The 17,658-nt window shown below is 44.9% G+C and overlaps 1 protein-coding gene across 2 annotated transcripts in view; it reads right to left on the bottom strand.

The window, feature by feature from the left end:
* Positions 1-6,194: 6,194 nt before the first annotated feature.
* LOC119966384 (G patch domain-containing protein 8) overlaps positions 6,195-17,658 on the bottom strand; it is a 697,605-nt gene continuing 686,141 nt past the window's right edge. For both annotated transcript variants that reach the window (XM_038797945.1, XM_038797947.1), the window contains exon 4: positions 6,195-10,508. In XM_038797945.1, coding sequence (XP_038653873.1) covers positions 6,638-10,508 — 3,871 coding nt within the window. In that variant the 3' untranslated portion in view covers positions 6,195-6,637. The remainder of the gene's footprint in view (positions 10,509-17,658) is intronic.

Raw genomic sequence — 17,658 nt, 5'->3', positions numbered from 1 at the left:
AGGTCCCAGTCAGATGCCAATCCTCTGGACCAGGTTATCTCAGAGCTAATGCAGATGGGAGTGTGCAGCGAAGAGATTCAGAGGGAGATGTCAGCGAGTCCCAAAGGCTACGTGTGCAGGAGATGGTATCGAGGCCAGCACTGCTTGGGTGGCAACCGCAGTGGGGAGCCTAGAGCATGATCATCAGCATCATGAGTGGTGGTGTCCAAGGTGTTGCTCAATCAGTGACGGTCATATCGACAGCATGTCCCAATCACTCAGGGCATGTCCCAGACACACGTGGAGCTTGACAAGGTGCTGGGGAGAATGTCCCAGTCTCAGGTGGGCATTGCAGAGGTGCTCCAGAGCATATCCTAGCCACTGAGTAGCATGCCCCAGCCACAGGAGGGCATTGGCGAGGCACTGCCTAGCATGGCCCACTCACAGAGGGACATCGCTGAGAACATCAACACCTTGCTGCAGACAATGAGGAGCACCAGGGTTGGTGCTCAATCCAGCTGCTCCTCAGTCCAAAGGTGACCCTCAGGGTCCAATAGGCACCAACCAGGAGGAATGAGTGCTGGATATCAACTCGGAGTCTCCTTCTTAGTCCTTCGAAGTCGGACTTCTTACTGTGCTCACCCCAGTCTAACGCCGGCATCTCCACATCTTTTTTCAATTCTTTTTTTTTTTTAAATTTAGAGTACCCAATTATTGTTTCCAATTAAGGGACAATTTAGCGTGGCCAATCCACCTATCCTACACATCTTTGGGTTGTGGGAGTGAAACCCACGCAGACACGGGGAGAACGTGCAAACTCCACACGGACAGTGACCCAGGGCCGGGATTCGAACCCAGGTCCTCAGCACCGTAGGCAGCAATGCTAACCACTGTGCCACCGTGCTGCCGCATCTCCACATCTTGATAATAGAGATCACATGTCAGATCTATTGCAGTCGTGTCCGGATCCCATTTAAGAGACGCATATTTCCATTCCAATAGTCTTACAAATGCACACTAAAGCCAGGTATACTGATGCCATTATAAGTAGCACATTCCCATAAGTAGTACACGGGCACAGTTGTCCTAGATCTGGGCATCTCCCTTCCAAGGCATGCCATGTGCAGGTGATGGGTGTGAGCACCCTGCCAGCAGACAGAGAGGTGTCAGACTATGGCATATTGACAACCCGCTGACAGTGCTTACACAGGCCCATCACCCAAGACTGATGCAACACAGACATTGGGAGGATGGAACAGGGCCGATGGTGGTGGGGGTGTTGGGGGGGGGGGGGGTGGGGGAGGTTTATGATTGTGGATTGGCCATAGGGGTAAAGGGAGTAGAGGGGGAGAGAAAGTCAGATCTGGTGCTGGGGTGGGGGTAACGGTGGAGATGGACGTGGGTAGGATGGGGAGAGGGGGTGAGGTGACAGACGAAGCCCCGTCCTATGAGAAGCGGGTGAGGATGAGGGTCTTCTTGCCTTTCGGGCATGCTGGACCCTCACCGCCGCCACATTCACACCTCTTTAACCTGGGGTTACCCCTATCTTTGGATCTGTAAAGACTTAATTATCTGCAAATGCTCGCATTCTAAACATTGTCTGGCATCTTTGACTTTGTCTATAGATATGTTTCTGGAACATACCTCTTCATTCACCTGAGGAAGGAGCAGTGCTCCGAAAGCTAGTGATTGAAACAAACCTGTTGGACTTTAATCTGGTGTTGAAAGACTTCTTACTGTGCTCACCCCAGTCCAACGCCGGCATCTCCACATCTTGATAATAGAGATCACATGTCAGATCTATTGCAGTCGTGTCCAGATCCCATTTAAGAGACGCACTTTTCCATTCCAATAGTCTTACAAATGCACACTGAAGCCAGGTATACTGATGCCATTATAAGTAGCACATTCCCATCTTGATTGATCATGTGAGAGATGGCAGAGACTTAGACACACTTCTGACCCTGTGCTGCACCCTCTTTTGTCCAAGTGAGCCTTCGGATGCCTCTGCACTCACATCATAAGGAAAAGGTTCTGGGGAAACTGAAAGGTCTGAAGGTGGATAAATCACCTTGACTGGATGGACTCCACCCCAGGGTTCTAAAAGAGATAGCTGAGGAGATTGTGGAGGCATTGGTGGTGACCTTTCAGAAATCACTGGAGGCAGGGAGTGACCCAGAGGACTGGAAAGTGGCAAATGTAACACCACTGTTTCAGGAAGGAGAGAAGCAGAAGATGGGAAATTATAGGCCGGTTAGCGTGACTTTGGTCATTGGTAAGATTTCAGAATGCATTATTAAAGATGCGATTGCGACGTCCTTGGAAGTGCATGGTAAAATAGGACTGAGTCAGCATGGCTTTGTCAAAGGGAGGTTGTGTCTGACAAATCTGTTAGAGTTCTTTGAGGAGGTAACAAAAAAGTTAGACAAAGGAGAACCAGTGGACGTGATTTATTTAGATTTCCAGAAGGCCTTTGACAAGGTGCCACATCGGAGACTGTTAAATAAGTTAAAAGCCCATGGTGTTAAGGGTAAGATCCTGGCATGGATAGAGGATTAGCTGGCTGGCAGAAGGCAAAAATTGGGGATAAAGGGGTCTTTTTCAGGATAGCAGCCGGTGACTAGTGGTGTGCCTCAGGAGTCGGTTGAGGACTCTGGGTCTGTACTCATTGGAGTTTAGAAGGATGAAGGGGGGATCTTGTTGAAACTTACAGGATACTGCGTGGCCTGGATCAAGTGAACGTGGGAAGGATGTTTCCACTTGTATGAAAAACTAGAACCAGAGGACACAATCTCAGACTAAAACTGAGATGAGGAGGAATTTCTTCAGCCAGAGGGTGGTGAATCTGTGGAACTCTTTGCCACAGATAGCTGTGGAGGCCAAATCACTTAGTGTCTTTCAGACAGAGATAGATAGGTTCTTGATTAATAAAGGGATCAGAGGTTATGGGAGAAGGCAGGAGAATGGGGATGAGAAAATATCAGCCATGACTGAATGGCAGAGTCTACTCGATGGGCCGAGTGGCCTAATTCTGCTCCTATGTCTTATGGTCTTACATTTGTAACCTTTTGATAGGGATCGGAAGGCTCAGAGAGGTCCTTTGCGTAACATCATGGAAGTGGTCGGTGAGGTTGAATATTGGGGTGATGTTTAGATGTAGACGTGGACATGAAATAATGCTGCAGGCAGACAGAAGCATATGAGGGCTGTTAGTTTTTGTCCCAAAATCAAGCACACTCAAACCTGTCAGTAGGCGATTGGAGGTCAATGAAAGAAGCACCATCTCCATGTGCGGTTTGATTAAATCCTCTCAGATGCACAATGATCACTACAATGCAGAAGCATGGGGGAGACTAAAGCCGCTTGCATGTTCTGTATGTTCTGAACCAATGAGGAACCACGACATGAGCCTCTGAGGCAGAAATCAGGAATGTTCTGGCCAACCACAAAGCGCATAAAAGCTCATGCTTCTCTCAGGTCGCTACTGAACAGTGAACGGACAGACACTGGTCCCTTAATCAAGTGATGAGGTGCCCCCACATCCCAGGAGTCCCTGCCAGTCGTTGCTTACATACCAGCAGTGGCAACATGAGGCCCTAAAGTGGGTGTCAGTTGCCCACTTGAGTTTTATTAGCATCTGGTGGGAAGGCTGTCTGGAAGCCTTCCCTCCCCGACTTAATCAGGTGGAGGCGGAAAAGTGTTGGGGTACCCATCCTACATCCTTCTGCCTGATCAAATGCCCTCTACCCCCAAACATGCTTCCGGAGAGGGCATAAAAATGGTGGAACCTGGATTCACCTTACCTATATCTCTCGGCTGTTTGTGGAATGAGCACATAATGAGTGAAAACAGTTTTTAGCTAAATATGGATGATTTGTATAAGTGAGCTTAAGACAATATCAATCTTAATATTGAGGGCTGATGTTAGGTGTGAAATTCATTCATTCATTCATCTCTTTGATAGTCTGGAAGATCAGCTGACACAGTTTCGGAAGATCCAGCTTATTTCTGTTCCTTCGTGTTCTCTAGGCACTTATGTTCCAGTGATCAAATGAGGACAGCATAGCCATGGAGCTATGGAGCATGTAGGTAATATAACCATGATTGTAACCAGAATGATTAGAGTAGACTGAGAAGAGAGAAGGGCACTTTTCCAGTTGCCATGTTGTTCTGATCTTGTGTGTATGTATCTTTGATGTATTATGATGGGCAGGTAGTATGCATGGAATATAAAAATCAAAGGTACTGGATGTAGTACAGTGCCATTTGATGTCTCATTATGGACCTGATTCTGCATTGTTACAAATGCACATGTCTGTACTTCAGTGTTTAAAGAATCAAGACAAATTAGAGCAAGAAAGCAGTTCCAACACTTGGTAGAAAAATGGACAGCAATCCTATTCCCCATTCTATGACAGTGTTAGCGCTAAACAGTCTGCTGATATTATCTAACCCCATATAAAAAAATGATACTTTGATGAGCTGCTGTTGCTGTCATTCCACCAATGTGATCTGCAGGAGACAAGAGGTACATGGAGAAAGCTGGATGGCAAGAAAGAATTCTTTCAGTAATTGTACTGCAATGCTTTATGGAAATAAAAACACATCAGGTACTAATTTGCCAGGGGTTTCTTCCATGTGAAGTGACCGTTTGCTTGAAGTTACTGTTGAATTGTTTATCACAGCAGGGATTGGCATGCGTGGGACTATAACCAGTGCCAAACCTCAACAGGGTTTGTGGATTTACATGATCAAATCTTTTGTAAGAGTTGATCAGTGAAAATCAGCAGCTTAAATACACCATTCTGCTGACAAAAGTGCACCAATATACTCTTTACTCCTCCTTGCAAAATCAGGCCTGCCACTTACCTGACAACCCATGATTTACTCAAAGGTCTCTTTATAAAATAAATGGAGTGACTTTGGTGTCCACACTGTGGTCTATGAAACGTGGCTTATGATGCGGGCTGCCTTTAAAATCCCAGAAGTTCGATTTTACTTGAAAACAAGACCATCAAGGTTTAGTATGAGCTATAAAATATGTAAGTTTTGATTGCATACTGAAGTTGTTACACTGACACAATTTATAGAAAACGTAACAACTTCTGTTCCAGTCAGTTTTGCCACAATTTATTTCTGACTCCTGCCATATAACAATCATTATTTTTCAGCACAGAGTATCATACAGACACTTGTATGTAAACCCTAACAAATTTCAAGACAAATATACAATACAGTAAATAAAAAGGTAATATTCCTGCTTGAGAGAATATAGTACAGATTTTTTACTTCTATAGTAACGCTTTACTGCATTGACTTTATTTACATTAGGAACTACATTATATACAATATCATTAGTTGATAGAACCAAATTTATTATGGAAAAATATTATTGCATTATACAGTTCTATAATTCCATTTTATATGGAAAATAAACCTAACAAAGCAGCACTGGATGAACAGTCTTCAGTGCAATTCTATCCACTTACACCATACTCTGCTTTATTTTTACACAAAATACAAATGCTTTAAAGATTACGTTTCTCAAGTCAACCAAAAATCTAGAGAGCAATTAACAGCATAAAATACAAATGTCATACATTCAAGTTAACTAAGAAAGAAGATATCTGGAAAACAATTATTATGGAAAGTGTGGTATAAATCTATACACTGGAGTTGAAACCGTGAAAATCATGAATATAGATCGGGGGCCCCAGTGTTCTAACAACAGACTGCCCCATCCTAAGGGCAAATTCGAGGAGACCATCTAAAAAATACCATGACACTTTCACCTAATTATTGTTAATACTAAGGCAGATGGAATCTAGGACATGAAAAACAATGATAGTGCACAGGGCATTGGGCGTCATCATCTAAGCACTTCATTGCAATAAAGCTAAAGTCTGACAGGGACCTACATGAAATACATCACCTCAGAAAGACCTTGGGCTGGATTCTCCAAAAATGGGGCTATGTCTCCACGCCAGCGTCAAAACGCTGGCATTTCACTCTGGACATTCCTCAAGAAAGTCCTGAGAGATTCTCCCATCTGCAAGGGGTTCTTGCAGCTCTAGCTGTGGATATGGGGCCTCGCACTTCCGGTCGGGAGTCCGCGCATGCGCACGGTGGCGGCCCCGCGCCGCACCATCTAACCTGCCCGATCGCCCCCCCCCCCGGCCGCCCATAAAGCACCCCCCCCCCCCAGGTACTTGATGCCCCTACCCCCCACCAGGGCAGCCGTGGACTGAGTCAACAGTCGCCACCCAAAGTTCCCGATGGCTGATACGTGGTTAGAACCACGCCGTCGGGAACTCAGCCAGTTGCACGTGGAGAATCGGGGGGGGGGGGGGGGGGGGGGCTCTGTCAATGGCCCCTTATCCGCGCCGCGTAGATCGTGCGCGCGCATTCCCGAGAAATTCTCCAGGGACCGGAGAATCGCTTCAGCGGCGCCAGGCACAATTTCCGTGCAAGCGCCCATTCTCTGCCCCCGCACCGAACGTGATTTCAGTGCGGAGGCTCGGAGAATCCAGCCCCAGGTTCTTCTATAGTTTATCTTCTTGGCTGTCCAGTGGATACATGTTGCTGCCATGATGAACCAAAGTATAGAAGGTTATTCTTAACATCTTATTCATTGTATTTTTCTTCTCAGCAGGTTGTTTCAGGTGTTGGGAGAAGACCGATGTTGCAGATCGTGCCCTGGGAACAGGGGATGGAGCAAAGGGTGAAGGTGGATAGCTGAAGCAGCGGCGGCTGCGGCTGGGTGAGGGGCAAACAGAGTTGGGCAGAGAGTGGTGTGCGGAAGCGGGTGAAGTGCCAGGTGGGCTGGGTGGATAGCCGCTGCAGGGATGAAGTGCAGGGGGTGGCCAGCTAGGAAGGCAGCGGGGTGAGCAGGAAAAATGGTCTGAGTAATCGGAGAAAATGTGAAGGGTGCAATGTATGGCTGGGTGAGATGGTGAAGCTGGGCCATCGCTTGATGGTGGGCATTAGGGTGGAGAGCAGCTGTGAGGGTTGCTGCAGCATGATGCTGGAGGAGAGTGTGGTGAACGGTGGTAACAGAAGAAGCAGCGGCAGCGGCAGCGGCAGCTGCTGTAGCAGATGGCTGCGGAAGGGAAATAGGTTGAAATGCTGGCACTGGAGAGAAAGTAACGGATGCAGCCGATGACGGGAATGTCTTGACTTGTTTGGAGAGAAGCTGCTGCTGGATATGCTGCTGTGCCTGTAACTGTAATTTGCTATATTTTTCCATTTCTTCAGGTGTGAAGATTATGGGTTGGCTAGCCAGAGGGGGTGAGATTGATTTACTGCCCTCCATAAATGGAGGATCCATTTCATCAACACTCTCTGAGTTAGTGTTGTAATAATCAAACATAACCTCTCCCATTGGAACAGAATTGATATCACCCGAATTGTAAAATGTCTTTTGGGAATTCTCCTCTTTGACCACCATTGAATCATCAGTACAAACAGAACAATCAACACTGGATCTACCTTCAGGGACTGGAGTAACATTTTCTTCAGCAGGCTGTACATGATAATTGGTCAGGCCTGCCTGTTCTTCCTCAGCGGTTTGTGTTATACTGCACATTGACCCCTGTCCTATGTCTGTTTTATTTTCATTTACTTCTTTCAGAACAAGACTCTCTTCTTGGTTGATTGCAGACACGGCTTCATTTCCATTCTCTTTTGAGAGCTCAGGCTCATCTGCTTTGTCACTGTTATCCCCTTTGCTAATGTCATTTTTTAAACCTACCTTTTCTGTTGGAGCTAATTTTCCAATTAAAGACACCAATGCCATGTTATCCATGGAGGGAGGAAGACTGGGGCTACAATAGCCTTTTGAATGATCTTTCAGGTTTACTACCAGTGCATTTGAAGTTGATGTTAGGTCAGCTGTGCTAAATGTTTTCTCTTCAATTTTGTTGCGTTGCATTGTTTCTAACAGGTGTTCTGTTGTCAGGGGCTTTTTTACATCCTGAATCATTTCCTTCAATGGGAGAATGGAGCTACCAATGCTCTCATTCTTCTGGAATAAGCTCGGTGACATTGGGGTGTAATTCTGTATTGTATCTTCACTCTTTATTGTTCCATGGAACACTCCTGTTTCTCTTTTTACCTCATGATAGTGACGGTAGCAAAGAGATGGCTTTACATGATAGGCTCTGTCTTTTGAGAAAGACCTAGTACTGCTGTGTCTTGCCTGCCTCTCACTAGGCAGCTCTTGCCTGCATTCTTCCTTATTTTGAGATGATGACCTTCTCAAACTGGGACGACTACTGCTTAAGTAATCTCGAATGGGACTTTCTTGTCTGTTCCAGCAATGCTTTGACCTGCTCCTATATCTACTTCTACTTCTGCTGTGAGCTCGGCTGCTGCTGGAGTTTCTGCTACCGCTGTGCATTCGGCCTTTTGGACATGTGTGTTGCCTTTGGGAGCTGCCTCGATTCCTGCTTCGACTGGCACTTCCTTTCCTGTGGTAATGGTCATTATCGGAGGATAATGATGACATTGATGAACGGCTGTGCCTTTTCTTTTTAAGTCTGGAATGACATTTGTAACCATAATGTGACTTGTGATGTCTTTTTGAACAATACCGCGACCGACTTCTATGACTGTCGTCACTTGATCTGTCAGAATAATTTCTGCTACTGTGACTAGTCCTACTGCGGTCACTGGAGGTATCAGAAGATGACCTGAATGATGAACCATGGGAAGATGAATCGCTTCTGGATTTTCGACAAGCACTTCTATTACTTTCCGAATCATCTTGATAGCTGCAACGCGAGGATGATTTACGACAATTTCTGTGGCGTTCCTCAGTACTATCAGTGCCATGACTGTTCAAATTTAGACTGTCATGTGTTGACTTGTGCACCTTTTGGCCTTCGCACATTTCTTTGGAACTACTTAAAGAATTAGTTGGTGAAACTTTCTGCTTTTTGTTGCTTAAATCAAAAGGAAAAAATGATTGTTTCTTAATAATGCTGCTATCGACTTGTACCAGCTCTTCACTGCGCTTTGGGGTTAGCTTGAAATGTTTTTCCTCTTTTGAATCTTCTTCTGCATTCTGGGATACTGGGTCTGTTTCCTTACATGCGTATTTACCCTCTTTTTTCAGATTACGGTTATATATTTTTCCTTTCCTTTTTTTGCTCCCATTGTCTGCTTGACCAGCCTCCGATTTCTGCTTCGACTTCCTGCTAGATTTCTGGTGGCTCTTTCTTTTCTTTGATTTGCGTGATACTCCACGTTTTCTCTGCTCCAGATCTTCCTCATTCTGTACACTTCTGGTTTGTGCTTTCTTTACTCCCGTCTCATTATCCCCTCCGATAGCAACCGTTGCACTTTGCTGCTTACTTGGTTCCGGCCCTGGGATGCCATTTGCTCGTTTTTTATTTCCTGACAGTTTAAAATCAAAATACAATGGATTGCAGCTGTATGAAAGGTATGGTTCAGTCTGAGTGAAGAGTAGAAGTTCAGAGGGCCACTGAAGCGTAGTTGATTCATCTCTACTTAGCACGGGAAGAAAAGGCTCAGTTACTTTCTTTGGCTTGCTTGAGGACTCCATTCTCCCCAACCTTTCATCAGCTGTCTGTACGGGCTCTCTCTGTTTTGCATTCAACATTGATGGTTCTTCACCTTTCGGCTTGCAAACATCCTGATCCAGTGGTTTCCCATCCTCTTGTTTGGTTGCCTGCTGACAAGCTGGTGGATTTAATTGTGGCACACTATCTGTGACCTCGAGCTTTACATCCCTAACTTCTGAGACCATGGAACATTTGAAGTCAGTGCTACCCGTCTGAAACTCTTTGATGTTGTCACTGCGAGTTGTCACTTGGTCTGCGTCTGTCTTCTCAGATGATTTCATGAAAAATAAGAAAGGGAAATTTGGTTTGGTTTTACAGAGAGTAGGAGTGTAACAATAATATTCCTTTTCTTCTTCATCCTTATTTTCCTTCAACATGAGTGCTTTCAGCTTTCTAACTCTTGCAAAGGGATTACTCCTGATGCCACTGTCCACCTGAGATTGTTTGGCTGCCTCATTATTTTCAGTGTGTGCAGTGTTATTTATCCCTGCAGGTACCACGGGCATCTCTGGTTCAGCTGCTACCTTCCCTTTGTGATTCTGTGGTTCATTTCCATGCTGCTTTTCTTCAATGGTGTCATTGAAAACTGAAGCAGACGACTCTAGCTTCAATGGAGCTTTTTTGGAGAAAGAAAATGAGACACTACCCTTGTGGGCGGGGATACATGCGCTGCTTTTATTTTTGAACAGACTAAAGGGTTTTAAGCCTAACTGGCCTTGTATCTGTGCTGCAGATTTATCAGGAGCACACTGATCACCACATGGGGAACATTGCAGGCTATTTTCCAGATTCTTTCTCAGTGTTTCTTCTTTTTTGAATGAAGCCCTGGTATTGCTCTTTCTTCCGTTATCTCTGCCTTTGGCAATGGATCCAGCAGGGTTTCTCTTTGAGTGACTGTCAATGGCCACTGTTGTAGGTTTGAACATCGGGCCACTTCCTGGAGCACTGTGTAAAATCAAACAAAATGTCTGAAAAGTCACATTGTAACAATGAGAGAATAAGGTGCAAAAATGTAGCTTCATTTCATTTGATTCCTTTATTTGGATAACTATCTCGATAGTTTTTTTAGATTTTCAATATTTGGGGATTTTCCACTGACCCAATAATTAAGAAGACAATTTGCTCTACTTAAATATGCTTCAATGTCCAAACATTGTGTAATAAAATTCATCAAAAAATGAAGTTAGTGAATTTTCTTTTGCATTATTGTACTTTAGAGGTGTGCAAGGATTACGGCTACACCTTAAGAATATTCCAGTGTGGCAGAAACACAAGGCCGATCTGCTGTAGCCTTCATAGACTGAAACAGTAATTGTTATTGCTTTTAGTTTCACACTGAGCATATCATTTACAGGATTCCCGCAATGTCTGAGCTTTACCTTGGCATAACAAGGTTGCTTTTACTAATTACTTGCATCAGTGGGCGATTATTATTCACAACCCGCCTTCAATCAGAAGTTTATGTTGCATTATTAAGCTGCTGTCGAGGGGTATTCCATTGATTAACCACCTCCCAAGTGAAAATGACTGCAAATTGGGTACATTAATTTTCGCTCACTTCAGGGGATTCCTGATGTCTGCAGAAAGGAGTCAAAGGTGAAAAATTAATATCTCCATAACTACTCCGATGTTTTGAATGTCAATTGAAAAGGGACAACAAAAAAGTTCATAGAACCTAACTATCAGTCAATTAGATAGTTAAATGAGCAAGGTAGAGCTTGTGCAAAGCTTAGAACAATATATCAAAGGAACTTTAACTTGTACTATTTTGAAAATCTGTTCTATTGTATAATTGGTAGTTTTTAGACATCTTGTGCAAGTAATGAAAGAGTCTTATTTTATCATATAACCATTTTTATGAACGTAAATGAGACTGCAGAGCACATAAACATAAATGCACAATCTGTATTGGCTTAAAGTCAATGAAATATGCATTACTTTCAGTTGTACCTATCACCCTATTGCCCTTATATTGGTCCTAATGTCATAGAAATTCTCAATGTATCCTTTATCTTGAAAGTCCTGATCTAATCCACAATTCCCAGTACGATTTTCAGCAGATCCATTCTCCTAGTGAGTGTTTTGTTTTCAAGTAACACTATTGGCTGGTGAACAATCATGTGATCTGTAGTGATATCAGTGGAGCGGTTTGCGGGCTTTTGGGGAGTTCACCATCTTACCCAGTAGAAGCTACATTGCTTAATAAACCCCTGCACTAATGTTTTTACAAACTTAGAGTATGGCATATCCACTTCTTTTCTCTTCACGGTAAACAAGAAAATATAACAGAAGAGAAAAATCGTCATGAGGATTTGGGCCAGCGAAAACCTTCAACGAGAATTCGGGTTGGAAACAATTATCGACGAGTCTGTGTCATGTAAAAAAAAAAGGCAAAGGTAAAAAAAAACTGTTCAGGCCTTGGGAAGCCATTGACAAGTAAAACAAGTCGATCACGAACACCGCTAGTGCAAAGAGGGTTTTGAAAATAAGTCTGGACACTGTGAAGCGTTGTGGCATTGTCATTGGACTAATAATCCAGAGACCCAGGGTCATGCTTTGGGGACCCTGCCTCAAATCCCACAGTGGCAGATTGTGAAATTTGAATTCAATGAACATGAGAATTAAAAGTCTAATGATAACCATTGTCAATTGTCGTAAAAAACATCTGGTTCACTAAGGTCCTTGAGGGAAGGAAATCTGTCACCCTTACCTGGTCTGGCCTACATGTGACTCCAGATCCACAACAATGTGGTTGACTCTTAAATGCCTTCTAAAATGGCCTAGCAAACCACTCAGTTCAAGTGCAATTGGGGATGGACACTGACATCCCGTGAATGAATAGAAAAAAACCTGAGCATACTTTTAAGCAAAAAAAACAAACTTTCAGGCATACTTACATGTTTGTCGTGGGTAGAAGTTGCAGAGACTGTGCACATGGCACTGTAGACGGGCAATGGAACCTAGAAGGCTGCCGACTGCAATCTACTGCTCATGAATCGATAGTCCAGGCAAGGGAAGAATTGGTTTTTTTTGTGGGCTTGGAGATTGCTTGCTTCAAGAAACAAAATGGAAGGGAGAAAGGCTGATGAAGCGTAGTCTAAGGAAACGGGATATTAAAAATGATGGGAGAAAGTGGCACCATGGATGTGTTTGGTGAGAATAATGAGGTATGGAATTCTTTTGAAGAAAAGTTCCAATTGCATCTTGTAGCAAATCAAACAACGGAAAATCTGATGATTGCGACTTTCCTTGGCTCAGTTGGGCAAAAAACGTAAATTAAAAAAAATAAATTTAGAGTACCATATTATTTTTCTTTTCCAATTAAGGGCAATTTAGCATGGCCAATCTACCTAACCAGCATATATTTGGGTTGTGGGGGTGAAACCCACGCAGACATGGGGGGGCAATAAATAGTTGTTACAAAATCTGGTTCACCCAGCTAAACCAGTAGTAAAGACTGACAAAGAGTTAATGACAATCTTGGGAGGGCATTTCTCTCCTTATCCGCTGATGATAGCTTAAGGATTCTGCTTCCATTGTCATGCTCAAATGCAAAGAGAAAGCATTTTGCAATTTGGAGCAACACTACTTCAATTAGCAAAGTACTGTGAATTTAATTTGATGATACACTTCGAGACAGATTGGTCTGGGGAATCAGAAATATAGCCAACCAAAGGAAAATGACTGAAAGTGCATTGACCCTGAAACCTGTTGTGGAAATCACCACTTCCATGGAACTTACAGCGAAAAAGGCTTTGTTGAGTGGAGTCCGAGCAGAACATCATAAAATGGAGGCTGCTAAAAGCAAGTCCACAAAAAATCTACCTTGTCATCGATGTACTCAAGTGAGACATTCAACAGAGAGAATGTTGGAGAAAGGAGAATAAATGAAAGTTTGTGGTAAAGCAGACCACATTGGCAAGGCATGTTGGTCATGTCAATTTTCATCAGCACAAAAAAAGTGTAACAAGAAAAATACAGCCAAGTCTGTTTGTCGAGTTTACCAGTTTAGTGACAAAACTAAAAATTCATTTGAGGACTAGGTGTCAAGTCAGCTTCAAGAATTCAAGCTTCGTACCTTGTAAGTACAAAATTATTAGCAATGCTTTTGGTTTTACCAAAAACTTGATGGAAATACTGTTAAGATGGAAGTACAGATGGATGCTGCAGTATCACTCATACCTGAGACAATATACCGTCAGAAGCTAAAACATCTATCTTTACAATCATCAGATGTTGTCCTAAGGACATACACAGAAGAAGTTGGACCACTAAAAGGATGCATCACAGTGGAAGTTAACAGTCAAAAAGTGGAGTTGACTCTCCAAGTTGCCAGGGAAACTTCCCAGCCTTGTTTAGTGTATCATGGTTGAGACAAGTAAAACATGACTGGACCGTCATGAACCAACTAGTTGATTAAAAGAATGACCTGCAACAACTTCTGAACAAGTAAACAAAGATGTTCGAAGAGTCACTGGGCTCAATGACTGAGTTGAAACTAAACTCAAGATCAAGCCATACACCATAAGGCCAAAAGTGGAGGAAGGTGAAAGAAAGGTTAGTTCAGACAGGAGTCATTAAACCCATTACCACCAGTAATTGGGAGACACCAATAGTTCTTGTGTTAATGCATGATGGTTCAGTAAGACTTTGCAAAGAATTTAAAGTCGCAATCATCCTGGTATTGTGTGCATATTTACTGAATATTTATTCGCTGGAATCTCAGAAGACCAAAACACAGATCTTTCTCAGGCATATCTTCAGATGAATAATGACTGCAGAGTCATAACCGTTACTTATGGGTAAATGCAGTGAAGATGTTACCAATGATGGGTGTGTCCAGAACCAGGGGCCACAGTCTGAGGATTCAGGGTAAACCATTTCAGACAGATATACAGAGACATTTCTTCACACAAAGAGTGGCGAGGCTGTCGAATTCATTACCACAGGAAGTAGTTGATGCTAAAACATTGAATATATTCAAGAGACGGCTAGATATAGCACTTGGGGGGAATGGAATCAAAGGCTATGGGGAGAAAGCAGGATTAGGCTATTGAGTTGGATGGTCAGCCATGACTGCGATGAATGGCGGAGCAGGCTCCAAGAGCCAAAAGGTCTCCTCCTGCTCCGCTGTATCTATGTAACCACAGTGACACATAAAGGACTTTTCCGTTATCGGAGACTTCTATTTGTGATAGCTTTGGCACCTGCTCTTTTTCAGAGACCCATGGACCTGAGTGGACTATTTGGTGTGCAATGTTACCGAGATGACATTCTTATTACAGGTTCAAATGATGAAGGACACAGAAGGCATTTGGAAGCTACCATGACACAATTTCAAAGTTACAATCTTAAAGTCAAGAAAGAGAAGTGAATTTTTTAAGTCTTCTCGCAACAATCTGGGTCATATGATTGACAGAGATGTTTTACATAAAGAACCAAAGAAGATGGCTGAGATCCTGAAGCTCAACATTCACAAAATGTGATGCAATTGTGGTAATTTTTAGGATTGCTCAATTATTATGGCTAATTCGTTCCTAACTTAGCAACGAGACTGAAGCCATTACATACTGTGTCAAACAAGCATGGCACTGGACCAAAAAATGTGAAAATGCTTATCAAAGTGAAATGAAATGAATTAAATGGAAATCACTTATTGTCACGAGTAGGCTTCAATGAAGTTACTGTGAAAAGCCCCTAGTCGCCACATTCCGGCGCCTGTTCGGGGAGGCTGGCACAGAAATTGAACCGTGCTGCTGGTCTGCCTTGGTCTGCTTTAAAAGCCAGCGATTTAGCCCAGTGTGCTAAACCAGCCCCTGAAAGTGTGAAAGACGTTTTAAAGAAGTCAAAGGTATTGGTCCACTACAATCCAAAGCTGCTTTCAATGCAACACCCTATTGGGTTGGCGCAGATGTCTTGCACATAAGGGGAGGAACAACCGATAGCTTTTGCCTCAAGAACATTAACTGGTGTAGAATCGAATTACGATCAACTAGAAAATGAAGAACATCATTTTTGACATAAGGTTCCACCGTTATCTTTATGGACGTCATTTTACACTTTCGACTGACCATCGACCTTTAACTACGGTCTTTAAGCCGTATAAGGGCATTCCTTCTTTAGCAGCTAGTTGATTACAAAGATGATCTTTGATTTTTTTCGGCACACGGTTATGATATCCAGTATCGTAAATCAGAGCAGCATGCCAATGTGTATGTTTCATCGAGATAGTACAAGGCAAACAAGATCAAGAAATTGAACAAGAATCTGACAAAAGTTTTGTAAATATCTCTTTTAGGTGGCTATGTACCTGTGACTTCATCACAAGTACAGAGATATACAGGAAGCGATCCAATGTTGGGGAAGGTTGTGGATATGGTCCTAAAAGGTATGTTAACAAATGTGTATCAGAAGAATCCAGACCTGAAGCCCTACATCACAAGAAGGCTTGAGTTAACAGTTCAGAGTGGAGTTCTGTTATGGGGGATTCGAATGTTGATTCCTCCGTGCCTGTGTAACAGAATCTTTGATCAGCTACGTGAAGGGCATCCTGGTGTGCTGAGGATGAAAGTATTGGCACGTAGTTATTTTTGGTGGCCAGTGTTAAATGACCAAATTGGGGAAAAGGTGGGTAATGCCAGTCCTGCACAACAATGTGGGATTCTCTACCTCTGCAACCTTTCCATCTGTGGGAATAGCCGACACAACCATGCCAGAGTATACCTCTTGACTATGCTAATCCAATTGAGGGACATTGGGTGGAATTCTCCGACCTCCCGCTGGGTCGGAGAATTGCCGCGGCACCGCGTGAATTGTGTGACGCCGCTCCGACGCTGGGACGCCATTCTGTGATGCGTGGCGCCCGGCCGCTCGCAGAATTGCCGAAAACGGTCGCAGCAGCGATTCTCCGGTGGAGCAGGGATTCTCCGAGCCGGATGGGCTGAAGTCCCGTTGGCGTGACCGGAAGTCATGTTAGCGCCGTTCTAACATTGTATAAATCAGCGTTAGCCAGTTGTGCTGGCTAACACTGCGGGAGGAGGTGGGTGATGGCGTGGAGCAGGCCCCGGGGGGGGGGGGGGGGGGTTGACGGCATTGGGGGTGGGGAACCCGGGAGGGGGAGCGGCAGGGCCGTGTCTGCGGGCGGTGTGGGGGAAGTTGCTGGGGGTGGGGTGGGCGGGAAGGGGAGGGCCACACATCCGGGGGTGTTGGGGTGGGGCACACATCCGGGTGTGTGGGTGGGGTTTGGGATGGGGAAGGAGCGGTGGGTGCGACAAAGGCTGCAGGCGGCCACGGCCCACCATGGCAGGGTGGATCCAACGGCCAGACCCCATGACGGTGGACACACTGCTGTCCACCCAACCTGTTCACTTCGCGGCGAAGGCAGCCCGGCCGTCCTAACGTGTGTCAGACACCCCTACAACGCCCCCCCCCCCCACCTCCCCACCTCCCTCCCCGCCCCCCCACCAAACTGGCCGCACCCACCAGCGGGTAGGTCCAGGGAGGCACATATGGGAGCCCCCCGGTGCAGGCACTGCCACCAGACGGTGACCCTGGTATAGGGGACACCAATAGGTCTCAGGGCACCGACGGGGCAGGGGTGGGGCGCGTGCTGTCAACCGGGCCGGCCATGTAGCCCATGGCACCTGGTTTTGGAGGGTTGTATACCAATGCTGAAACCCTGTCGAGGACGGTGTCGAGGGTAGTGGGATCCAGGGTCAAGCCAGGATGGGGACTCGCGATTTTTGGGGTTGGGGTGGAGCCGGGAGTGCAGGAGGCGAAATAGGCCGGTGTGCTGGCCTTTGCGTCCCTAGTAGCTCGGCAAAGGATCATGCTACAATGGAAGGATGCGAGGCCCCCAAGCGTGGAGACGTGGATCAACGACATGGCGGGTTTTATCAAGCTAGAGAGGGTCAAATTCGCCCTGAGAGGATCGGTACAAGGGTTCTTTAGGCGGTGGCAGCCTTTCCTCGACTTTCTGGCTCAACGATAGGGTACGGGGACAGTAGCAGCAGCAACCCGGGGGGGAGGGGGAGGGAAAAGCGGGGTGGGGGGAGACGACGACTATGTTTGTTTATTTAATTTTAATTTATTTTTA

The sequence above is a fragment of the Scyliorhinus canicula genome, chromosome 5 (assembly GCF_902713615.1).
Source record: "Scyliorhinus canicula chromosome 5, sScyCan1.1, whole genome shotgun sequence".
In the NCBI taxonomy this organism is placed as follows: Eukaryota; Metazoa; Chordata; class Chondrichthyes; order Carcharhiniformes; family Scyliorhinidae; genus Scyliorhinus; species Scyliorhinus canicula.
This window is presented reverse-complemented; position numbering and strand designations above follow the sequence as displayed.